The 27712-nt window shown below is 35.2% G+C and overlaps 1 protein-coding gene across 1 annotated transcript; it reads right to left on the bottom strand.

Annotated features, from left to right (window-relative positions):
- Positions 1-105: 105 nt before the first annotated feature.
- Positions 106-27712, bottom strand: LOC123659688 (pre-mRNA-splicing factor ATP-dependent RNA helicase PRP16). The gene is made up of 10 exons (XM_045594878.1): positions 27581-27712; positions 6559-6642; positions 5928-6078; positions 5006-5103; positions 4196-4423; positions 3339-3510; positions 2742-2883; positions 1998-2158; positions 1063-1303; positions 106-742 (listed from the first exon to the last, which is right to left on the bottom strand). The coding sequence occupies exons 1-10, from the start codon at positions 27710-27712 to the stop codon at positions 556-558; spliced, it is 1596 nt and encodes a 531-aa protein (XP_045450834.1). The 3' UTR covers positions 106-555.

Raw genomic sequence — 27712 nt, 5'->3', positions numbered from 1 at the left:
ATATCGAGACTCCAGTACATATTAAATTAAAAACTAATAATTCTAATAAGTCTCTCACACTAGATAATCAGAAAACATGAATTGTTATAAATAAAAAAAATTGCATTTGCAGAGAATATAACTTTTAATGAATTTATTTATATCAGCGTTTTACATACATTTAAAATAAATACAAACCTATTGTACATATCATCAGTCATCAGTAGGTATGGTTATATTTAATAAACAAAACAGCAAAAAAAAAAAAACTGTAAATATAAATGAATGTTTTAATTGACCTAAAACATTTTTATTCGACATTGCTTTTTTTTCTTCTTTTTATTGCTAACTGTATATGTGTCAACTTAAATAACTAGTATAAAAATGATTAGTAATAAGATAACCTTATCACTACTACCGCCCATATTTAATTTGTTCTAAGATCTTTTTATGTGACCGTGTTAACTAGGAAGATTATTTTTTCGACATATAGGCTCTGGATGGCTATGGATTGATAAATGACAATTTTTTTTTGTAAAGTTGATAGCGGGTTCCAGCGGTATGACTTGGTTATTATTACAAGCCCAGTCGATGCGGAGTACGCCGGGGCGTGTTGAGGCCCGGTGTCGCGATCTCTTGCTTCACGGGAACTTCTTGGTCTCTCTTTTTCTTCTCTTCTGCCATCTTCACCTCTGCTTCCTTCATCTCTTCTTCCATACGCTGTAGGTGTACCGCTGCTTCTTTACGTTTATCACGATTTGATCTGTGGCAAATAGTAATGATGTGTAATAAATGTTTTATTATACAAAAAAAAACGATTGTGCTTTAGACAACACGACTGAAGTAAAACTTCGACAGCTCCTACAGTAATATACGAAACATAACTTATATCTCTTTCTATCTCCACTGACTTATATGTCAACTTCCGTTCGCCTAACCCGATCACACTTTTCGTCACGCTCTCGTCACGTATTCATCATCTTACTCCCCAGTTCAAGCAAGCGTAAAGAAGTGTTACTTCGAAATTGTAACGTCTCTCGAATTCACATTTACAACCATTGGTATTAGTCTATTAGTACTCACTTGCCCGTCTCCTTGACTGAGAAGAACATGGGCCCGAGTTCAGCCAACCAGCGACCGTCCACAGCCGTGACACAGTGCATGTACTCCTTGCTGGTCATCATCAGCTCGTGGTACACCACGTAGTCGGGGGAGTTCCCCAGGCCGAACAGGGCTGACGTGGGGTGGAGGTGGCAGGGCATGCCTGTTCGGCAGTTCACGTACTCTCCTATGCCCTTTAGACGAGCTGCCTGTTGGAAATACGCTGGAAACGAAGGTTTTGTTGAGATTTGAGGAGAAAATCCTGAAGTTCTGACGAATTTGTGCAATAATATTGTACATATGTAAAGGCTCCGTTTGGATGAATCTATGATATTCGGTTACGTCGCTGTCCAATATTGTTTCATTATAATATCATAAATATATGCACTACATCGCATTCAGCTTCTAGCATCCCATTGCTGGGCATAGCCTCTTTCTCCATTTAGGAGAAGGATCCGTGTTTAATCCACCATGTAGCTCCGCTGTGGGTTGGCGGATATGTTCTCTAGTAAGAGTAACGATCGCTATCAAGTATTTATGATAACAATCGGGACCGACGGCTTAACGTGTTCTCCGAGGCATGGTGGGGAGACCCACAAGGACAGACATCCATCCCGAGTGGGAGGGCAGAGCATCACGGCTAAATAATAATGCTTTCAAGCAGTGTTGTGTTCCTGTGGCGAGTAAGGCAGAAAATGGGATTGTGGGTAAGGTCGGCAACACGCTTGCAATGCTTCTGGTGTTGCAGACGTCTATAAGCTACGGTTATCGCTTACCATCAGGTGAGGCGGACGCTTGTTTGCCGAACTAATTGTATAAAAAAAAGCGCATCTGGTGATTATGTATGTATGGCAGGCCCCACATACCCATATACCAAAATTTTACATTTAATATGTGTGTATGTATATGTTATTTACCGGAGCAGATACACTTTCGTACGGTGTCCCAGTCGGTGCCACAGGAAGTGAGCGGTAGCCGTTGTTGTGTGAGGATGTCTTTTAATTGCTGACGAACTTCCCGAACTTTTCGCATCGCCTTCGCGTGTACAAAGTGTTCTGTACACCACGCGCTGGAATAGCTGTAACCATAATTATATTAGTGAGTGAGTTTGAGTACTAGATATGCTACCCGGGTCGATACACTGGAACTTTTGTCGCAAACTCAGGGGTTTTGCCCATAGTCACCACGGTGGATAGGCGGGTTGGTGACCCCAGGGCTGGCTTTATCGCACCGAAGACGAAGTGTATTTTAAAGCCAAAAGTTGGATGACTATCCCGTCATCGGTCGGCTTCGTTAGTCCCAGATATCAGAAATCTTATCTCTTCGCTTCCCCAAACGTCCAGACAAAGATATATATTTGAATAGTTTGATGTAAATATTTGACACTCGCGGAGATCAAACTCGCCACCTCTAGAGTACCTATCAATTAGTGTCATCACTTTGTCACACTGCACTCAAATCAGGTTAGACAAGAAGAAAAATAATGCAGAAATAATAGTTTACAGTATGATCCTCGACTCGCTCTTAATCATCTTTTTTTTTTCTTATTCTAGAATATATAATATGTAGCAAGAAACTAGCGATAGTACAAGCGTATTTTATATTATTTTAATAAATTAATATATAATAAGAAAATGTATTGTGTTAAAAAAATAAGTTACTTGTTAGATTTCCACTGATTGTACAAATGCAGGAGTGTCAGATGATCAGATTCGGGAACTTGGAACTTTTCCTTCACCGAGTCGGCTTCTTCCTCCCGCCCTTGAGGGCGGTAGAAAACGGTCGGCACAGACAACATTGATACTGGAAATAAATATACATATTATAGAACTCATTGGTTTCCCACTGCTGGGCAAAAGATCTTTTCGTATGAAAGGGAAAGATAGAAGTTAAATTACCAATCTATCTTTTGGGAATGAGTGAATATAGGTATCAGATATCAAGGAAGGTATGATTTTTAAAGATAGTTTTAGAACTTTACGAGTGCAAGATGTGCTGTCCAGATTCGAAGAATTCGTTCGAAGAAAAAGACAATATTATTTTATATATTTATATAAAATAGCTAGAATTAATTGTAGAAATACCGTCTCCAAAAAAATAAAAATAAATAATTATTAGATAAAATACTTTGACCACGTGAAAAGTTGTTTTATCGATTTTGATAACATGGCATTTCGGTTACACTTAATTACGAATAAGTCTTACAGGTTGCTGGAAGAAATAGGGTGTATTATAGAGGTTTTCCGATATTTTCATACCAATAATGAGCACTTCAGCGCTACATCCCATTTCAGCGGACACGATGAGCATGTGGCATTGAGGCGGATCGAGGGGAAATTCAGCCATTTGTCGTCCTAAAGGAGTTAGGGCTCCCGTGCCGTCTAGGGCTCCTAGGATCCAAAGCTGATACATTGAGTTCAGGATTGTGTCCTGTAAATAATTTTTAAGTTTTGTTTAAAAGTTCTCTGAGCGGTTTTAATAAATTCCTTTGATACAAATATAAATTTAAAACATAAGAGAACCCTATACAGTTTCACACTTATTTTTGCGTTTTCAAAACAATAAAAGAAAAAAGTGTGTGTGTCAGCTCCGACGCACAACTGGAGTTTACTCCATCAGATCAACTGTCTAAATAGGCACAAAAGGCTTACTAGTCTAAGAAAAAGATAAATACCATATTAAATGGTAAATAAACGAATCAAATAACGCCATCTATCGATAGCGTCATTAGAAAATATATTAAAACGGTTTAGTTTTATTCGACTGTAAGTCTTGTGCTGTGTTTAACCTTAATTTTAATTATTATTTATCATTGTGTCCATTTGTTATAAGTATTCTTTGACGGTTCGCAGGAAAGTGGACAAATGTCTACTTTCTCATATAATAATAATAATAACATAAAAATATGTCCACTTTCCTGCGAACCGTCAAATAATACTTAATTTTAATCTTTTCATATTCCAAAATAAAATTCACTGATAATTGTAGTTACATGTAATTATTTGGTTAACGCTAAAACATTGAAGTAATTTTAGGAAACCCCAAAATATTTGAGCCGTTGAATAACTCTAGCATTTATCACAATAAAGCAAAGTAACATAAAGATAAACTCTACCTGTGGAGGAGGGTCCATGAAGTGGAACGCTAAAAGATCTTCAACGCCCAAAGATTTCAGCAAGAGAACGGTGTTAGCTAGATTAGTTCGCTGTATTTCCGGTACAGTGGCAGGCAGTAGTTCCTGTTGGTACTGTCTTTGAGTATAGAGGCAGAAAGCCTTGCCTGGACCCGTTCTACCCGCTCGGCCGGCTCGTTGTCGAGCGTTGGCTTGACTTACTGGGTATATCTGGACAGGTAAACAAGAATTGAGACGTTGTGGGTTGGATCCCTCATTTGGCATACATTTGTATTGGACAGACAGATTTTTGTTGTGGTCTACGCGTGTGTATTTCTGGACCTTTGACACAGGAATAAATCCTGGTAGGGGCCGTTGAGTATGAGACGGTTAGTTATTATAATTTTGGCAGGATTTCAGCAAGATTGCAGGTTGAAATAGCACATATACGGTAACATGTTTTATTTTTTTTAGAACATTGAGTAATTACTTACTCACACGTTACACATACAATAGTGTTTACTACTTAAAGATGCTGGCTAAATCTTGCAGATTTACTCGCGTGACTTCTAACCCTTTGGTCTACTTACTAACGCTTAAGGCATTCTGGGTAATTATCCATTTATCTGAATACTGAGTTTTTTCATTTCATTCAATTTTCGCATTTATACTATGTACCTACTATAAGTCACTAAATTATTGATGTGGGTCAAGTAGCATATTATAAAATGTCCATATTGGTAAATGGTAAGGTCTAGTTAAGGATTATGTAACTTATAGCCAATATATAATGTATAAATTGTTGTTACTTACTTGTAGCGCATCCATACCAATTCTGGGATTATACACTTTCAGTTTACAATACCCGCTGTCGATAACATACATAATGCCGTCGACAGTCAGGGATGTTTCTGAAACAAAAAATCACAAATGACGATTTAGATTAAATAATTTCATTCAATTTTAACTTACGAGTAATACAGATTTTTGGGAAAGGTTAATGCAATACAAAAAATGTAAGTAGTAGAGTTGAGTATTACTTATTTATTTTATTTATTTATACTTTATTTATTTATTTATTTATTTATACTTTATTGGTGCTGTGTGGCTACGGCATCAAAGAATTTAGCCACCCCCTCTCTTCCCGTGGGTGTCGTAAGAGGCGACTAAGGGATAACAAGGTTCCACTACCACCTTGGAGCTTAAGATGCCGACCGATGGCGGGATAACCATCTAACTGCTGGCTTTGAAACACATAGGCTGAAGACGGGCAGCAGCGTCTTCGGTGCGACAAAGCCAGCCCTGCGGTCACCAACCCGCCTGCCCAGCCTGGTGACTATGGGCAACACACATGAGTTCACGCATTTTTGGCGCGAACTTGTGGAGGCCTATGTCCAGCATTGCAATAGGCTGGACTGATGATACTTTATTGCACACTTACAACATTAAAAAGAAGAAAAAAATAACCGCATATGTACCTATTATGAGTATTTCTCAGCAGAACCTAAATTTCAAATCGATAATAACTTCGATTGAACAAATATTAATGTAATACTTTGTAAAGTGGCGATTCCAAAGCGCTTTAAAAACCTACTTGAATCATGTCATTTTTTTGTTTGATTTTATGTCTAAAGTTTAGGAAATACCAAAATATTTTCACACGTTATTGAGTCATTTTCTTATCTTTGGATCAATCATTTAGTATTTAAGAGTTCAAGAATAAATTTGAACTCACCAGCAATATTGGTAGCAACGATGCACTTCCTCTGTCCGGGCGGAGCTCGCTGGAATATCTTCGCCTGCAGGTCGGCCGGTAGTTGGGAGTATATCGGTAAGACTGTTAGTGGCGGAGCTGAGTCTAGATCTGCTAAACGTTCCGTTAGCACCTGGATGAAACCATAGTACGTTTTTAAGCGCGTTAAATGAGTCTGTCGCCGCGTGTGAGTATGACACCGCGTTGGCGCAACGGTCACAGCCATGGATTGTACCTGTTGCGCTGGCGGTTGCGGGTTCGATCCCCGCACGCGACAAACATTTGTATTGGCCATACAGGTGTTTGCCGTGGTCTGGGTGTTTTTGTGCAGTCCTTGTGGGTCTCCCCACCGTGCCTCGGAGAGCACGTTAAGCCGTCGGTCCCGGTTGTTATCGTGTACACCTGATAGCGATCGTTACTCATAGTAGGGAATATATCCGCCAACCCGCATTTGAGCAGCGTGGTGGATTAAGCTCTGATCCTTCTCCTACATGGGGAAAGAGGCCTATGCCCAGTAGTGGGATATTACAGGCTGAAGCGTGAAGCGTATTTTTTATTATGCAATAAAAATATATATATTAATAATTTATTTGCGTTATAAAAATAACGTTACCTCACAAGTGACTTCGATGTCCTCTTGACCGGGCATGAATATTAGTATGTCGCCATCGTCGGGCTGAAGGTGTATCTGAAGCGCCTGCGGTAAACAAAATTAACAACACTGTGACAACTATATTCTTAGGTTTTAAATGTGCTCGTTCTATTATTATATCTTTACAACTTTCTGTCCTATCAATAATAATACTAAACCATTATAAATGTACCACACTTCGCTAAATATTTTCTCCAAGGACATAATTTGAACATAAGTTTTTGCAGAGGACGCAACCACTTGTTGTACCGTATTTTGTAGCAATTTCCATCACTTTAACGATTAATGTTGGCCAAGGGTTTTTGTGATGTTCTAAGCAATCGTTTGTGTTTCTGGGCCACCTATAAAGGATTCCTTCTTACTGGGGATCGCCGGTGGCGAGGTGTCTATGCAAATTTTCTCACGGCGCACAGTGGGACAGAACCGTGCGTACCGTCTCAAAAATAGCTTTTCGTAATGTTCTATATTGAATATTTTGTTAATGCATATGTCTAGCTGAATGTTCAATGCATATTATATAGCAGTTGAAATACACTATTCCTCATTTTTTGTATTAGAATAAGGCTTGCAAGTTGATGCTCAAAATTATGTCAATTATGTAGAACACAATTCCACCAGTTTACATGGTCATATTTGCATTACTTTACCAGCAAATTTGTAAGTGTGATATATGGTTAGAATGGTGATGAAGTACTCTATTTAAAAATAATTTAAGTGAACCATTATGTGAAACCTGGGGAGGTAAAGAATTTTTATTTCAGGACCTAATATTCTATCCTTATTAGAAACTTTGCATAGACTTTTGACAGTTAGCGGTGTCTGCCCATGTCGTAATTTTTATAGCATCGTATAGAGCAGCTAATGTAAAAGTCAAGGCAAAAAAAATTGAGTGCCCGAATCTGCCCCCCTTGAAATGAAACGAAAAATGGCTAATGGGGAGAAAATACAAAATATTCCAAAAATTATTTTAGTTCTGATTAATGAGATTTTTGTATATTTAGATCACTTTTGACCTTTTTTTATTAAACAATATTATCTATTTACTCAATCTTTAGGTAAAGTGGGAGTTTTGGGTAATGTATTAGTATGTAGTATATTTTTTTTATCGTGCGGTCAGATGTGGTTAATGTTTTGTTATCACTGTGTGAATTACACGTTTCTCATATAGTTTATGTATTTCTCTATCGTGGTGAAGGAAAAGGGAGCAAGTGGTATCTAGTTATAGTTGTTAGTGTACATTATCAGTACCTACCTACTACTAACCACCTTCATAGATAGTGGTTAGGAACTTGATAATGACACTAGATAGTAATATTTTTTCACACGAAATTTCAGTATAAAAGTTATTGATTTACGTGGTCATTTACCAGTAGGTACTTTAGTGTGCTTTAACATAATATAGTCTTCACCATTTATTCAGATTGCATCAAAGCCAGATAATATAAATGCTTACGAATACGGTTTGTCTACGTTACACGCGTGGATCAGGTGCATGGAGCTAATTTTACATATTTCATATAACCTTTCATTTCAAAAATGGGCTGCGAGAACTTCGGAAGATAAAAAAAGTAAAGAAGACAAGAAAAAGCTTGTACAAAGTTTGTTTCGAAAGTGGATGGGATTGCACGTTGATAAGCCCCGATAAGGAAGTGGAAACAGTAATGACGGCAATACAGCTCGGCGTTTTTTTGAGAACTAGTACTGCGCTTCAGAAATTACAGGGGTTGACGAGGAACTTATTAGAAGGTTCTATGTTATTCTGCAAACCATGGCATCCGGTATTGCTGTAAATCCAGAAAAAATTGGTGAATATACTCGTGCAACCGCACAACTGTACGTAACAAAATATATGTGGTATAATATGCCTTCTTCAGTACATAAAATCTTAATCCATGGGGAAAGTATAATAAGACATTTTGCTGTTCTGCCCATTGGTCATTTATCTGAGGATGCCCAAGAATCGCGTAATAAAGATTACAAAAAATTCAGATTGCGTCATGCTAGAAAATGCTCTAGGTCCGCAACAAACGAAGACGTATTTCACGGTCTTCTATTTACATCAGATCCTTATATATCAAGTATCAGAAAACTATCAGCTATTTGATAATAGTTTTTTGTCTATGAAATTGCGTAATTTTACTAAGACTTCTTTATATACATGTAAATGTTTTCATAGTAAGTACATGAATAGTTTAGTGATGGTTTTGTGATGATTTTAGTTACGACTCATGTTTATTAATCTTTTGTTATTTTTAGTATATTAAATTACTCTCCATGCAGCTGGTGGGTGCATTGAACGGTATTTACACATATTTTATTATAATATATATATACGTATAATTTTATATCAACCTATTATTATTATTATTATTTCTTAATTTTAATATATATTGGTTTTTAATTATTATTTATTTATTTTATTTATTTTATCATAATATATTTTTAGAAATATACATCACAAATATTTTATTTAGTTATTTCGTTAATTTATTTATATATCTTTAATATCATAAATGTCATTCATTAATGATAGTGATGCTTTTTTATCGCTATCTTCTGCTTCCGATGATTTAAGTAGTGTTGACAGTTATTATAGTATTCCATCTTTGAGCGACACGTTAGACTCCTGTTTTGCGAATACTCCTAAGAACTTCAATTTAGTACACATAAATGCACAGAGTATCCCTGCTCATTATCCAGACTTGTTGTCTTCTCTCAATAATGGCAATATTCATGGTGTCCTAGTCTCCGAGTCTTGGCTCAAACCTTGTTTGCCCTCTACTTCTTTCTCTTTACCGGGATTCCACCTGATCCGTAACGACCGCATTGGTCGGGCTGGTGGAGGGGTTGCAATATATATCCGCTCTCATATCCCTTTTAATATCATTGACACTTCGCAACCTCAGACCGGCGGTGCAGAGCATCTTTTTGTGGAGGTGATTTTTTCTCATACAAAACTTCTTCTTGGTGTCTTCTATAGCCCATGCCTTACTGTTGATTACTTTAACTCATTAGAATCTTTACTTCAAAATTTAACTCCTCTGTATAGTCACACAGTGATCATGGGTGATTTTAACACCTGCCTGCTCAAAAACGATCACCGGTCTTCCCGTCTTAAAACTCTTATTAATGCGTCAAATCTTCATATCCTGCCTTTACTTGCTACTCATGCTTTTCCTAATAGTGTTCCATCTCTTTTAGATCTCATTATTGTTTCTTCCGTTGACCATGTCGAAAAACACGGTCAATGTTCTGCCGATGCATTCTCCTTTCACGATTTGTTGTATCTATCGTACAAAATTAAGCCCCCTAAACTTAAATCTAGAATTCTTCTGCAACGGAATTTTGGTGGGATGGATTTAGATAGACTCCAGAATGATGCAGCGAAAATCGATTGGTCGGTTGTCTGTAATGCAGATACAATCGACGACAAAGTGGCTGTTTTTAACTCTCTGTTAATCCAACTATATGATGTACACGCACCCATTCGACCTGTAAGGGTAAGACATCACCCTGCTCCATGGATTACTCCTGAAATTAGAAAATTACAGGAGAAAAAGGTTCGCGCAAAGTCACGATACAGATTGAATAGCTGTGAAGCTAATAGAGAGATATATATTAAGGCTCGGAATCGTTGTAATAGGGTGTGTAGAGATGCACAACGACGCCACATCTATAAATCTGTCATCGAAGAAGAAGATCCTAGTAAAGTCTGGAACTTTCTAAAATCACTGGGAGTTGGCAAAGCGCATCAGAATTATCGCTCTCAAAATTTAGACCTTAACGAGTTGAATCTCCATTTTTCCTCATCTGTTACCATTGATAGTGTGACTAAATCTTTGACAAGACATCGACTTTCAACCTTGCCAACTCCTAATACTCCCACTTTCTTTCTTAATCAGTTGGCTGAATGTGATGTTAAGAAGAACATTTTAGCTATTAAGTCCAACTCCGTCGGATCTGACAGCATTAGTCGTAAGATGATCATTCCTCTCCTTAATTTACTTACACCCATATTAACCAAAATTTTTAATACTTCAATCTCCACTGGCTCTTTTCCGTCTACGTGGAAAGATGCTGATATTATACCTATCCCGAAAAAACTTAATCCATCATCCCTGTCCGAATATCGTCCCATTTCTATTCTTCCCTTTTTATCCAAAGTCTTCGAGCGCCTTGTGTATAATCAACTTAACCTATTCCTTTTGAAACACAGTCTCCTAAATACCTCGCAATCCGGTTTCCGTCCTGGTCATAGTACGACTACTGCACTTGTCAAAATAACTGACGATATACGATCTAGCATGGATAGGCGCGAGGTTACAGTATTGACGTTGCTTGATTTCAGTAACGCTTTCAATACTGTAGACTTTGATATACTTTGTGACATTATGCGTTCTCTTAACATATCTCCAGAGGCCACTGATTGGTTTCAAAGTTACTTACAGGGTCGCCGGCAGCGAATTAAATTGAATGACACATTTTCAAACTGGTCATTGGTTGCTGCTGGTGTCCCCCAGGGTGGTGTGCTCTCCCCTCTCTTATTTTCTATATTTATTAATTCCATTTGTAATATTATAACTTCTCTCTATCACCTCTATGCAGACGATCTCCAAATATACTCTCATTCTACTGTAAGTGACTTGCCTCAATGTGTTTCTCGTATAAATGGTGATCTACTTGCCATTACCACATGGAGTAAAGCTTACGGATTAGTAGTAAATCCAACCAAAACTAAGACTATAATTATAGGAAGTTCTAAATTAATTAGCCGTATAAATCGATCTCAACTACCTCCTGTAATTTTTAATGGTATTGTAATTCCATATAGTGAAAGTGTGAAGAATCTTGGCGTTATTTTTGATCAACATCTATCATGGGGCCCACAGATTTGTGAAGTCAGTCGTAAAGTTTTTGCTTCGGCTGGATCTCTTCGCAGGCTGCGTAATCTACTTCCAATTCCCACCAAAATTGCTCTTGCAAATAGTCTTCTATTACCAATTCTGGACTACGCAGACACATGTTATCTTGACATTACTGAAGAGCAGATTAATAAACTTGAGCGAATCCAGAATTTATGTATACGATTCGTATTTGGACTTCGTAAATATGATCATATCTCTGAATTCCGTAAAAAACTTAAGTGGCTCCCTATTCGCTTTCGCAGGAATACGCATATTCTTAACTTACTTTACTCTATTCTATTTAACCCTGTTGCACCTGCTTATCTAAAGCAACGATTTAAATTTCTTAGTGATATCCATGAACGCAGTCTTCGTTCTGAGAATACCTTACTTCTTGAAATTCCCCCTCACTCCTCTTCCTTTTATTCTAAATCTTTCACTGTTCAAGCTTCTCGACTTTGGAATTCTTTACCCTTGCATATTAGACGTGTACAATCGCTTTCTATTTTTAAAAAGGCTGTCAAGAAGCATTATCTTGATATTCAACGTGAATAAAATTATATATATATATATATATATATATATACATATGTATGTATGTTTGTATGTATGTGTTTGTGTATGTATATGTTTATGTATACATGTATGTATATGTGTATGTATGTATGTATGTATGTATGTACGTATGTATGTATTTATGTATATGTTTATGTATGTATGTATGTAAATAAGTAAATATATTCAAACGTTTATGTCTCAATTTGTACACCTACACTGACACAATACCATCTCCTCCGCCCCTAGGTTGCCTGGAAGAGATCGCTTTTTAGCGATAAGGCCGCCCTTTGTGCCTGATGATACTCTGTTTAAGTTCATAATATGTATTATTTCTGTTTTGGTGTACAATAAAGTGTATTGTTATGTTATGTTATGTTATCAGTCACTATATCCAAGAAATTGTTAGAGGAAGCTAAGAACCTCTTAGCTATTTAAATCGAAATAATTTCGTACATTATTTGTAAAATATATTTTTGGAGTGGGTTATTATATATTTGTCATTTGTTTTAAATGTAAGATTCATATGTAATTTAAAATAACATAAAATAGGTTTATTAATATCATAAAACTGTAAAATTATAATTCAATAAGTTAACCAAACCATGGTTTAATATTAAAATAATACATTTTTATTTAGTTTTATTTTATTTTATATTATTTATTAAACATTTGACAATGGTACATTAACTATTGGATTGTATGTACTCTGGAGACACTACATACCAAATTTCAGCGATTTACTTCAATCAACAAAAAAGATACAGATTTTTGAGACGGTACGCACGGTTCTGTCCCACTGTGCGGCGATCCACTTCGCTGAAGGGCACGAGAACTAAAACCAACTTGACGTGCTACAGCTGAAATTAAACTCGTACTCTAACTTGAGATGCTCGAATTGTATACAATCTAGCCACATCTCAGTATTTTTCCTTAACTACATAAGTGTTAATTTGATTAAAACCTACCACTAATTAACACATGCTAATGTAACCTACCACTAATTAACATATTTAATAATTAATCCCGACCTCTCGAAGCTTGTGCACTTTAATAAGTCGTTAAAGAATATTTTCTCAACATTTTTTCCAGTTCGAACCAGATCACGGCAGTTTTAAACCAGATAAGACCGGTTATTTGTTTATATGCGATGTATTACGTTACGCTGCTAACCAATGAGATGTGAAGTTTTAAGTTTCAATAAACATTGGTATTGATTAAAAATCGTGCTATAGCTTTATAACAATATATAACGTGCTTGTTAACTTGTCTTGTCAATTAGAATGTATAAGTAGATATAGACCAAGTCTTGCAGCTGAATTGTGAAACATTAAACCTGTATTGTTTAGCGTTTTACATTTGAAACAAATATAAGTTGTTGCTCTAACATAATAATTAATTTTTCACTTTTACTTTTTCAATTACTCGTTTAAATTATATTTAATTGGTAAATATGTAACATGTATTATGTTAGACTAGAGTATTGTTAAAACAAACGACAACAAAAAACAAACATAAGTATTTTACCAGTTTAAAGTTTTAAGCTTTTCAATACACATAATACAAGTTACATACAACCAAAGAACTTTCTCAACAATATGCATGAATTATATCAATACTAGCTGACCCCGCAAACGTTGTTTTGCCATATATTTTATTAACCCCTTAATCACTCCCCACTTTTAACTTAGTGGTATGAAAAATAGATGTTGTTCGATTCTCAGACCTACCCAATATGCACACAAAATTTCATGAGAATCGGTCAAGCCGTTTCGGAGGAGTTTAACTACAAACACCACGACACGAGAATTTTATATATGAGATAAGTCAATTGTCAATAAATAAATAAAATATTAATTATACAGTTTTTTTTTGTTTGTGACAGTCACAAAGTGTGCATTGCTCGCTATGTAACAACTTAAATGTAATTTTTTTTATTTTCATTGGACCTTTTTGTTTTAATTTTTCAATATCATAAAATAACTGAGAGTACGGAATGTAAAAATGGTTATATAAGTTAGTATAAATAAATGATTGTTATGTTTCTGTGGTGAGTAAGGTGACCAGAGCCCCTGGGGGAGATTCGGGGTAAGGTCGGCAACACGCTTACAATGCTTCTGGTAATCGCTTACCATCAGGTGAGCCGTACTCTTGTTTGGCGACCTAGTTGTATAAAAAATATTATAAATATTTATCATGTCTTATTTTTATCATAACAGTTGGGATAATTTTTTTTATATTATCTCATCTGTTATGCTACGAAAAGAGATACATTTTTTCGATTTTGGAATATTTTTATTTTATTAATCGTTGTAGCGTAATATTTTATAGATTGCGTTCGTCAATGAATTGGGTTATAATCAAATATCATATAATATATTATATTAATACACTTAGGTTAAGATGTTTGCCTTCCTATTTGGGAAAAATCTCACAATTACTCCACATAAGTTGTATATCGCACTGTGAGGACTTATGGGTTAAACTTGAACTGCTAAATACCAATGGTCAAACTGATTATCTGTACATTTGTTTATATTCCCCCTCCGGTACAGAAACATATCTTGGAACACTTCATTTTAAATACAAATCATATAATTGATAAACTGAGCTCCTTTAACATAATCGTCTTTGGGGATTTTAACTTGTTTGGTCTGTGTTGGAACTAGACGACTGGCCCTGCACTGACTCCGATAACAACGAATAATTTTTTGAATAACATGATTACTGATTTAATGTCATTAAATGCTCTTACACAGTATAATTGTTGTAAAAATAATAAAAATCGCGTTTTAAACCTAGTAATTAGCTCTCTGGTTATCTCCCAATTGAGCGAAAGCAAGGACCCTCTTTCCGGGATAGAACCATTACACCCTCCTATTGAGTTTTCCGTTAAAATTAACTTTCAGGAAAAGCTCGAATCTTGTATTGGGGCTAGGTTCCGCTTCTACAAAGCTGACTATGACAAAATTACAAGTGCCCTGAATAATATTCTTGGGAGAAGAAATTGTCGAGTTAGGATTGCTGTTCTGAGAATTATCATTGTTAAACATGTTCCCAAATCCAAAACACGGTCTAGTAAATCCGCTATGGTCTTCTGAAGCACTGATAAAAGTCATCAATGAAAAATTTAAATATCGTAAAAATGGCAACCCTCGTGATTTAATTACTTTTAAGTTGCTCAGAGAGCGTTGCGCGAAGCTTCATAATCATCATTACAGCCTATACAGTCCACTGCTGGACATAGGCCTCCACAAGTTTACGCCAAAAATAACGTGAACTCATGTGTTTTGCCCATAGTCACCACGCTGGGCAGGCGGGTTGGTGACCGCTTCATAATCTAAACTATAAATTGTATTTGAATAGCCTGGAAACAACTTTGTCTTCAAACCCTAAACTTTTTTAGAGCTTTATCAAGCGCAAAAAGGGTAAGTCAATTTCCTATCCTGTCACGATGTCCTTAGAGGGCGAAGTGGCTTCTTCCGGACCTGGACAGATATAATATCATAAATAACGGTTCGTTATTAAACAGGTTTGTTATTTTTGTTGGCGTCCTGTCGTGTTGGCGCATTGGCGCGTTGGCGTGTTGGCATGTTGGCGCATTGGCGTGTTGGCGCATTGGCGTGTTGGCGCATTGGCGTGTTGGCGTAATGGCGTGTTGGCGTTTTGGCGTGTTGGCGTATTTGCGTGTTGGCGTGTTGGCGTATTGGCGTGTTGGCATGTTGGCGCATTGGCGTGTTGGCGTATTGGCACATTGACGTGTTGGCGTGTTGGCGCATTGGCGTGTTTGCATGTTGGCGTGTTGGACTGTTGGCGTGTTGGCGTATTGGCGTGTTGGCGTATTGGCGTGATGGCGTATTGGCGTGATGGCGTATTGGCGTGTTGGCGTGTTGGCGTATTGGCGTGTTGGCGTATTGGCGTGTTGGCGTATCGGCGTGTTGGAGTGTTGGCGTGTTGGAGTGTTGACGTGTTGGCGTTTTGACGTGTTGGCGTATTGGTGTATTGGCATGTTGGCGTGTTGGTACATTGGCGTGTTGGCGCATTGGCGTATTGGCGTGTTGACCTGTTGGCGTGTTGGCGTATTGGCACATTGGCGTATTGGCGTGTTGACGTGTTGGCGTGTTGGGGTTTTGGCATGTTGGGGTATTGGGGTGTTGGCGTATTGGCGTGTTGGAGTGTTGGCGTATTGGCATGTTGGCGTGTTGGCGTATTGGAGTGTTGGCGTGTTGGAGTGTTAACGTGTTGGCGTGTTGGCGCATTGGCGTGTTGGCATTTTGGCGTATTGGCGTGTTGGCGTATTGGCGTTTTGGCGTATTGGCACATTGGCGTGTTGGCGTGTTGACGTGCTAGCGTATTGGCGCATTGGCGTGTTGGCGTGTTGGCGTATTGGTGTGTTGGCATGTTGGCATGTTGGACTGTTGGCTTATTGGCGTATTGGCACATTGGCGTGTTGGCGCATTGACGTATTGGCGTGTTGACGTGTCGGAGTGTTGGAGTGTTGGAGTTTCGGCATGTTGGCGTATTGGCGTGTTTAAGTAAAGCGGACAATAAAAAAAATGTCGATGTTTCCGATTTTAGTAATTTTCCAATATGCAATGAAACAAAACTAATGAATGAAAACTATTGCTAACGGGCGTCAGATGTAGCCCGGACGCAGTCAGGCGTTATACACATTATATAATTTATACGTAGAAAGCCGGTAGAGATAACTCTAGAAGAAGTCTCTTCCAGCTAACCTGCGGTAGTTGTTTTATTTATTTTTTATTTTATTACTGGACTTTCATTTGGACAAAATCTCTGTGTTGTTACGGCAATAAAATATATAGCCGCCCCCTATCTTCCCGTGGGTGTCGTAAGAGGCGACTAAGAGATAACACAATTCCACTACCACCTTGGAACTTAAGGAGCCGACCGGTGGAGGGATAACCATCCAACTGCTGGATTTAAAATACACAGGCTGAAGACGGGCAGCAGCGTCTTCGGTGCGACAAAGCCAGCCCTGCGGTCACCAATCCGCCTGCCCACCGTGGTGACTATGGCAAACACACATGAGGAGTTTGAACTTACGGAGGCCTATTTCCAGCAGTAGACTGTATCAAGCTAAAGTGAAGATAATGATGATGATGAACTCGGAATCGACTATCTGTTTAAGCGTTATATCAAGTCAGTCAGTCAGTCCACTGCTGGAAAAGGCCTCACTGAGTTCGCGCAAGACATCCCGGTTTTCCGCAATATAACAATATATTTATATATAATTACTAGCTATGCCCGCGGCTTCGCCCGCGTTTAAATCAGTGAGTCACAAAGTTTTCCCGGTAAACTTCCAGTGAAACTCAAAATCTCATCAAAATCGGCTTAGTCGTTCCGTAAACACTCCTCTTGAAGCCCTCTCTCCATTGGTAAAACCGCATGAAAAGCCGTTCAGTAAGTTTTGAGGGAATCGATCACATACACTTTTGGGGACTTATTGTTATAATACACTAACTGTTGCCCGCGACTACGTTCGCGTGGTTATGAAGATATATATCCATTACTATCAAGATGTTTAAGCAAATTATTTTTTTATTTCAGTCACTTGAAATGCTTATCACGCTGAGTAATTTTTTAAAAGGCACAATTTAGTATAATTTATTAGTTATTTTTATAAAACCTCTCTATACACCACATTTTTAGTTTTATTTTCAGGCTGCAGTATAAATAACCTAGCAGGCGAACTTATAGCTGCTGTATATGTTTCATACAAACTATCAACCCCAATCAAACGCCCTTAGCAGTGAAATATCAAAAAATCCGTTCTTAGCGGACCTCCCTGCTAAATTTCATATTTGTCCATCCTGGATGGATGGACCATCCAGCGGTTTTTGAGTTCTCGTGATGAGTGAGTCAGTGACCTTTCTCTTTTATATATATAGATTACGATGCATTATTTGGACTCCTTTTCACCATCTCTAGAGCATACATTTTAAATTTCGTCTCTTACTTCAAAAACATAGGACTTTCATACAAACTTCCAACCCCTGTTTTATCCATTTAGGGGTCGAGTTTCGTAAAATCCGTTCTCAGCGGATGTTATCGCCCTATAAGGAACCTACCTGCTAAATTTCAAGATTATAGTTGTTATATTTTCGGAGATTTCGTGATGAGTGAGTTAACCTACTATCCCCCGTTTTAACCCTAAAATGGAGTTGATTTCTAAAGATACATTATTTGGACACCTTCTCACCATCTATAGAGCATACATTTTAAATTTCAAGTCTGTTACTTCAAAAACATAGGACTTTCATACAAACTTCCAACCCCCGTTTTACCCTCTTGGGGGTAGAGTTTCATAAAATCCGTTCTTAGCGGATGTCTATATCATATAAGAAGCCTACCTGCCAAATTTCAAGTTTGTACGTGTTATAGTTTCGGAGATTTCGTGACGAGTGACCTTTCGCTTTTATATATATATATATATATATATATATATATATATATATATATATATATATAGATATATAGATAAGGTCGATCTTAAACTTTGTTCACTTAAACATAGTTTGATGGTCGAGAGCGCTGGTTTTATTTATCAGTATAAAATACAGTTATAGGGTAATGAGTAATGACACACATTTTTTATTGTTTTATAATTTGTTTGAAGATTAGAATTAAAGATATTTTTGGAGTATTTACGTCAAATGACATTTATGACGTGTCGTGTGATTTTATTATCTACATGAAATTTTCATTTTTTAATAATTCAAAATTATGGTTATTTATATAAGATATATATCATAATAATAATAACTGTTCCGTACATTGAATATTATGAAAATTGTTTGGGGCACTCTATAATCGATACTGAAGCTTAAAAGCTACTGAATGAGTTTGAATCCTACCATTTCGGTAACATTTGTCATAAAACCGTGATTACCAGAGTATCAGACAGTTTCCGCAAAATCGTGATCATTGCGCCAAAAGATCGTCGAATTAGTATTTCATAGTGATTTTACATATCCATTACAGGCATACATTGTTATTTATTACTTATAAAATAATAAATTTATTTTTAAACATTATGTTAATATGATTAAAACGAATTGACGCACATCGCCACACGCTTTAACATCGGCGTAAAGTTTATTTTATTTTGTTATCTTTTATCTTATCGTTTGTGGGTAAAAGTAAGACATACGCAATCTAATTTTCCATTTACACAATCCACGCCTCTAAAATATGTGCTATTGTTTTAGTATTTGCAAAAATAGTTTAATAAAATACTTCAACAATTGACGTAATTGGAAATAAACCGCAATCGTAATTTAAAATTTAAAGCAGACGCATTTAATTTAATACTCAAACAATTGATAATTGAATTCTGACTATTATCAAAGGTATATTTTAACTTAATTTTATTATTACAGCAAATAAAAGACTCTATATTTAAAAGAAAATTTTAAGCCTTGAAAAAATACTTTGTAAGAGATGATAGTGAGTGATATTAAGTCAATTTTGATATTTTTGGTTGATAGAAAATTGCTAGTCTTTTTAATTTTCAAAGTTAAATTGACTATATACAAAAGATACACTTTTGGTTATGATACTAAATTCTGTAAAACATTGCGATCCATCAAACCTGAATGCATAATCCAACAATTTTTCTATTAATTAAATAATTGCTAGAAAGTATTGTGTAATATAACTTCGATGTAAATACCTGTGTATTATTAAATACTATTATTTATTTTATAATTTATTGTACACTACAAACACATTACAAAGCTTAAAGATACAGACTGTGAAGTACAATAAGCTATAAATTATCGCTAAATTATGGCTAAATGGCCAGTTCTTCCAGACAACCCAGATATAAAAAGGAAACATATTATTATATAAACTGTGTAGGTGGTGTAGATGTATAATAAATTTACATACAATTGTCTACATTCTAATACTTATAGAAAATTCATAAATAAATAAAAAGAAGAATATAAATATGTTATATATTCTATCATAAACTAATAAAGTAAAATAATTTCATAAATGTAAATCTATAATATAAAAATGAGTCGCTGAATGTGTTGCTAAGCGTAAAACTCGAGAACGGTTGGACCGATTTCGCTAAATCTTTTTTTAAAATATTCCTTGAAGTACGAGGATGGTTCTTACGGAGAGAAAAATTCAAAAAAAAAAAAAAATTAAATTTCCTGAAAAAGTCTAAAAACAACACTTTTCTATACTCCCATACAAAAGATTTGTGATAATACTTAAAAGTCAATTTGAACTTTAATACCATACGATAAAGTTTGTGTTAGGCGATACGAAGTTCGCCGGGTCAGATAGTTGAAGATAAAAGTTAAGTGAAATAATAAAAACACAAATATAAATATAAACAAAAAAGAATAAAAGTGTGCTTTAGACCACACGACTGAAGTAAAACTTCTCTAGCTCCGTCTAACTTATATATCCCTCTCAATTTCCGTTCGCCTCGCCCGATCACACTTTTCATAACGCTCTCGTCACGCATTCACCAGCTTCTTCCCCAAGTCAAGTAAAGAAGTTTTACTTCAACAAAGGCATTTGCACCATTTAACACTATTTAAATCGTCTCCACCTTAAGATAGGTTATAGGTAAGGGACAAAGTATAATATAATAATCCTGTAATTTTTTTGCCATTTTGAGTTTTATGTCAATAATGGCGAATTGACAATCTATAAAATCAATTGATAATTCAACAATTTTACATGAATCAAAACCCTCGTTATAAAGTATTACATCATAGTACCTATTTCTATAAATAGTCTATCTAGACCCTAGGGCTTACATTGTAGTATTCATTTCTATGCAGAGCTGACATTAAAGGTGATGTAAGCGACATGTCTGCATAAGCAGCAAGAGTTGTTTACCATACAGTCATTTCGTTAAATTTAATGTCTTTTATAATGACAGTATTATTTTGTACTAGTCGTCTTACGCGGTTTCACCCACGCTAACTTTCGCATCTTGTAAAGTATTAGATATTTCATAATATGATGTTATTTGATTACATTAATATTTATGATCACTGACGTGTTAAAGGACTGACGATCTGTAGTCTTAAGTAAGTTAAATAAGCATAATTACAATGCACGATGTTTAATTAAAAGGCATTGGAACTCTAAAGTCCGTCGTTGTTAATTTGAAATAAAATAAAAAATTAAAACACCAAATAACATATTTTATACGTTTATAAAGAGCATTTACAGGAAATGGATTTTTGTAATTGTATGATACAATAATAAAAAGGAATAGGAACGTTCCGCAGATGCTTAGAGATATGCATACTTAGAGTATTTTTCTTTTTCTTTTTTTAACTTATATTTAATATAATTTTATCCATTTATTAATGTTTGTGTTGTTATTTAATATTATTTTCCTAACAATGCTACAGTGCTGTTATGTACGTGTTAGCTTATAGTAGAAATTTTATTGATTTCATTTATTGGCATTACTTACAATATAATATTCAAAATCAAAACCAACTTTATTCAAATAGGCTTCAAAGCACTTTCGAATCGTCATTTTACAAATTAAAATTTTAAAGTGATTATTATTTTAAAAAGTAAAGCTAGCACCAATTCGCAACGTAGATTCTGAAGAGAAGAATCAAGGAAAAGGCAAGAAACTCCGCAGTTACTCTTTTGAAAATAATATATACACTGTCTTATAGAACAAAATTAGTAATATTTTGCATAAAATATAGCGTCACTAAGTCCACACATTATTATCAACTATGCAATCCTGCACGGAATAATACGCTTTATCTATTAATTTCTTTTTAAATTTTGTAATATTAAATTGTACGTTACCCTTATTGAAACAAAATTTAAATATTTCTTTTCCAATTACATTTCAAAGTATCTCTATTTTGTTATTTTTTTATGGTAATTACTTCGAAGTACGTGTCAAGTTTAGTTAAACATTGCGGGTTTCAGTTTTAATATTAATGGTATTGTATATGTTAAATAAATATTAAAAAAACCGCAAGTTGAGCCACAAATATTAAACGTATGCGTTACATGGAGCTCATGTGTCGCCTACGTCTTTATTTACTATCTCAATTATCAATACAATTTTGAATGTTTTTAACTAGAAGTAAAAAAAAACATTTCTACATATTATCGATTTCTTAGATTTTGAAGGCGCGAAAACTAAATAAAAATTTGTTAATATATTAATTTTTTAAAATGACAGACGGAATTATAAATCACGTCAACTAGGATTCTTATTTTGAACCAATAAAACAATAAAGAAATCGAATCCAAATATACGTTCTAACCAGTTATTATTATTATTATTATCGGTATTTTTTCTCAGCCTTTGGCTGGTTTGTCTGCATTATTATTACTATTATTATTATACCTTTATGAAGTACGTTTAAAATATATTAAAAATACACGATTACTGTACTTTCTCGATCTGAAATAATACTTGACGGAAAACTGAAAATTGTCAATCCATTAGATAGATAGATAGAATATACTTTATTGCACACCACTCGGAAAAAAAACATTACATAAAACAGTTATTTACACATAGAGATAGTAATGTACAAAGGCGGTCTTATCGCTTAGTAGCGATCTCTTCCAGACAACCTTTAGATATAGGATAATATGGATTGAAAAGGTAGCAGCGCAATTATCTGTATAATTTGTAAATTCAACATTATGCATGCAAACATGATGCATTTTCGTTCCCTACTCAAAAAATATAGAAAAAAAAAAATACTTCATTACCTAAAACTACAGAATTAAAAATTTCTTTTAAGAACATTTCTGATGACATATTCCGTGTGTGTGAAAAAGAGGTCTATCGAAGTAGAATGAATACTCAATATTAGCCACTATAAATAAAATTCAATCCGTTTAAAAAAAACATAAGGTATCTCAAGACAATTTTATTAAATGGTCCCTAACTGAACTATACGCGGCCACACCTCGGCAATAAGACAATAAACACCATTAGAGGATGGTCTGTTTTCAACGCGTCACCATTTTAATCTTTGTAATGGAATCCATAGACATATTGATAGAATAATTAGAGTTAATAGCCGATGGATTAGAGGTTATATAGAGAGGTTTCGAACGAGGTACTAATAATAATAATCTGTCTATTTATTTATATTTATATTATAGCCCAGTGGTGTCAAACTCAATTTTGCAGAGGGCCATATATTAAATTTAGAACGTGTCAGATTCAAATAAAAAAAATGTAGTGTCCGCATTTTGAAACTTCCGTAGAGGAATCGAGTAAAAGTCATGATTCTTCTTTCTGGGACACACTGCGATCGGGGGCCGTATATTTGACATACCTGTATATAGCCTATCTTTGTCTGTCTAACATTTTGATGTCTGAATCGTGTAAATGTAATTGTGCATACAGCTAATTACAGATATTTGATACAACTATTTGGAGTAGACGCTCTGCTATCGTGCGATTGACAGTTCCATTCCAATAATAAAAATTCTTGTATAAAAATATTTATCTAAAGTAAAGATAATAGCAGATTTAACAGTGATAATTGGTACTAATGGTTTCATACGTTGATTGCTGACTAGAGAGTAGAGGCAGCAATATAAATCGCTTGCTTATTGTGATTAGACAGCGATAATTGCGCAATTCTAGCAATCGTAAAAGGTATGACATATAAGTACGTATAATAGCCTAGAAAGAAGAGTTATTTCCTTCAATACGTAATACATACGCATTTATGTGAATACATATATATATATATATATATATATATATATATATATACATTATATGCATACATAATAGTAATCTTCATAAATAAGATACCTATTATGGCTGAACCGTATAATTTAAAAGAAATATTTTCGTTACGTTAAAAATATGACGGAAATCGGTTTTCTTACTATCATATAAAATAAATTACAATTAAAGGTCAATACCCCGGCTGCGAGTTTAGGTTGACGTGTCAATGTACTGCGCGTCAAGTATTTTGCTTTCGAATGAACCATTCTTCAAGAAAACAAGGGACGATAATATTTAACTACTGTAATTAAAAATGTTATAATTACAGAATTTAAACGACATAGTTAATGCAATAAGGAGTGGCTAATAAATAAATATCATATAACATACATACAATAGTCGTCTGTTCCTATGGTAAGCAACTTAATGCTTGTGTTACAGATAACAGCCGACTGTTATAACTATTTTTTTTGATAAATATACATAGTAATAATACATATATAAATACAAATATTATACCCAGACTCGGGCGGGAATTGCACCCGCAACCCGCGGCCTATAACCTACGCCAACGGGCTAGTCGAATGATTATCTTACACATTTTTTACCCACTTTAAAATGAGCAGGAGGTACTCAATTCGACTGAATTTTTGATGTGATTTTTGTCGAAATCTGGTGCTATGTGGTCCTAATAGTGCGAACTTAATTAATATTTTTTCCGACTTCCTACGTCACATTACTCGTTGATATAAATTGATATAGATTTGTTTTTCGTCGTCGTTTATACTATCTAATACATAGCACAACTATCTGAACCTATTATTGTATTTCAATTAAGATAAAAATAGTAACGTAGTAGTAATCGTTTAAAATTTTTTTTAAAATTAATAAAATAATTTTGTTAATTGTAATTGTTCAATTATTGGGCAAACGTTTCTTCATCCGTTATCTGTTGTTCGTTTCGTAAAACTGTAAACCTCCAATGAGAATTATATTCGTACATGTTTCGGTATTTCCATCGAGGTATGTATTTTATTGAATATTTCCTTTACTATTTTTGGGCACGAGAATATTAAACACGGAATGTTAAACAGCTGAGTTGAACTAATGATCATCGGTTTCCGAATACACAACGTTACAGACATAGGGTTCGTCATTAATCACACGAGGCTAAATAGCCTAAAGCTTATATTTATTTTTCGTCGAACGCGTGATTACTGAACCAAAAAAAAACAAACGGTAACATCCTGGGAACCTTAATATCATCATCATTACAGCCTATACAGTCCACTGCTGGACATAGGCCTCCACAAGTTTACGCCAAAAATAACGTGAACTCATGTGTTTTGCCATAGTCACCACGCTGGGCAGGCGGGTTGGTGACCGCAGTACTGGCTTTGTCGCACCGAAGACGCTGCTGCCCGTCTTCGGCCTGTGTATTTCAAAGCCAGCAGTTGGATGGTTATCCCGCCATCGGTCGGCTTCTTAAGTTCCAAGGTGGTTGTGGAACCTTGTTATCCCTTAGTCGCCTCTTACGACACCCACGGGAAGAGAGGGAGTGGCTAAATTCTTTAGTGCCGTAGCCACACAGCACAGTGCCGTAGCCACACAGCCAAACACAGCCGTAACCTTAATATCGATCTCAAAATTTATATCACGATGCATAATTTTTCAAAATTTTATCAAATTATGCCTTCATTTAAAAATACAATTTCAGTACACTGCACATAAATATACACGTGTCTTTTAGGTATGGGGTTTAATCTACCTCTCCTCACTATTGTTCACATGTCAAAAGGGGACAGAGTTGAAAAGTTGCAAAAACACGACCCCATATAAATGTCTATTAAGTTATATACATATAATTTTGTCGGTACAATGTCTTCGAATGATGTCGTTGGGACGCCAGATAGGAACGAAGTCCGTTATTATAAAATTATATTAATATCAAGTTCTATTCGAGGTATAAAGAAAATAATTATTCAAGAATACATTTTTTACTTTGATTTTTTTTTTCGATAAAAATAACGACTACAAAATTATCTTAATCTTATTTTATTTACAATGATTTATAAAAATATGTTATAATTATCGAATGCTATAATAATAATAGCAAACCGCAATAATAATAACTAGCCATCATACTTAGTCTATACATAACAATCTTACGCTTTTTTTAACGTTACGGATGTTTTTCGTCGGCTACGGAACTTCGTTCTAAAATATATTATGTGTACCAAAAATATTTCGATAAAATTATATATCAGTTTCGCAACAGTAATAAAACGATCTTTGATAATTATCTTTCTTTTTTATTTGAGTGTAACACTTTGTAATGTTATAAATCAAATAAAATCTTTATTGCGTATCGGTACTACAAAGAGATCGCAAAATCGAGTTCATTGACATCGGCTAGACTTGTAAAACGCAGTCTAGAATCTGGAGACAAACGAGTGGGATTATCACTCTTATGTCGCGAGTATTAGAAGAGATTATCGCGACTTGTAGTTATTGCAGTATACTTGGTCTCGATAGACTTTCATTTCAATTGCTTTTATGTTTAGAACATATTTCGTGCGTGTTTTATGAACGTCTCAACACTATTAGATTTTATCGATGGAAGTTGAACTATATTTACTTTATTTAAGTGATTTTATCTATGCATTGTTGCATACAAATGTAACTACAACCTAAACTTTAGTTCTTGATGTGTATTTGTTATCGCCTCATAAAGCCGATTCCGCTGATACCAGCCCCAATAGTGTCAGCAAGCTGACCGTGACAATGTCTCTTAAAATTTATCACTATAGCGGAGTATACAGATATTTTATGTATTTAAAAGCTCTATTTCCTTTAGCGTACATGAAAGTTACAAATAAAAAAAAAATTTCTTGTCATGTAAAATGCTTTAAGCTTTCACGGTAGCGATGAACATTTTTCCTGTTACGGGATATACCGCGATTATCACTTTTATAATAATTAAACAATAAATTCTTTATTGGACCATGCACTTGACAATTTTTTAACGCGCCAAACTGCGTGACAATTTATTGGCGGAAAATCTATATTAATAAATGGAGAGCAAGTCTTTTTGTTCGGCTATACTGCGAAAACTACAGAATCCATCGGAATAATATTAAACCATAAGATGCAGCGTATTAAGGAGAAGATTCTAGTACTTGATATGTTTGTTGGTGATTACGTATCGCGTAAAATAATATGAACGGACAGAGGTCGCTAGTATTATATAATTCGGCGGAATTTTGAAATAAGCATATAATTATTTTTTTCTAAATTTAAAAATTTATATCCACGGGCTCAAAAAACCCACGTCTTTTGTTAATCATGCATGCATTATAATAATACAACAGGCGAATTTTCATTATTACTACAGATCGACAGTTCTGTGACTACCTAGTAAAACTAGGACGTAGTCCGACGCTGACGGTTTTATTTTTATTTTGTTCCTTACAAAGTACTGATTGATGGAAAAGTATACACATCATTCATTTGTAATTTCTGAACATATTATTATTTTATTATTATAAAAAAAACCCTCACTAACAGTAACAGGTTAAGTGTATATTGTAAGTCGAACATAAGTGTACATATATGATAACTAGCAAATAAGTGTAGATATAGACAAACATAGATAAGAAAAATAATAATATGTTCAGAAATAAACATATTTATCACCATTGATACGTCTGCAACGTCGTCAAAATATCGGGAGTTTCAAAATGAAAATTCCGGTAAGAGCTGTAAAAGTAATACTTCGCATTAATCTTACTTGTTTGACAGCTCCGTCAACGTAATCCTCGCAGACATTTTTCGAGTAGAAAGTTTCGACGGGGAAGGTTCGTCCCGGTATCGTGAAGGTGGGCACGTTGCCGAAGAACGTAGCGAACTTGCTGGAGTCCAT

The sequence above is a fragment of the Melitaea cinxia genome, chromosome 14, assembly GCF_905220565.1.
Source record: "Melitaea cinxia chromosome 14, ilMelCinx1.1, whole genome shotgun sequence".
In the NCBI taxonomy this organism is placed as follows: Eukaryota; Metazoa; Arthropoda; class Insecta; order Lepidoptera; family Nymphalidae; genus Melitaea; species Melitaea cinxia.
This window is presented reverse-complemented; position numbering and strand designations above follow the sequence as displayed.

Bases quoted from the DNA above. Each gene is read 5' to 3' on its own strand.
- LOC123659688 (XM_045594878.1), bottom strand. From the start codon at position 27,712: ATGGACTCCAGCAAGTTCGCTACGTTCTTCGGCAACGTGCCCACCTTC. The intron at 4,424-5,005 runs GTAAGTAACAAC...TTACCTGTCCAG, and splicing joins TTGGTATGGATGCGCTACAA to ATATACCCAGTAAGTCAAGC. The intron at 3,511-4,195 runs GTAGAGTTTATC...AATTATTTACAG, and splicing joins TCATGGACCCTCCTCCACAG to GACACAATCCTGAACTCAAT.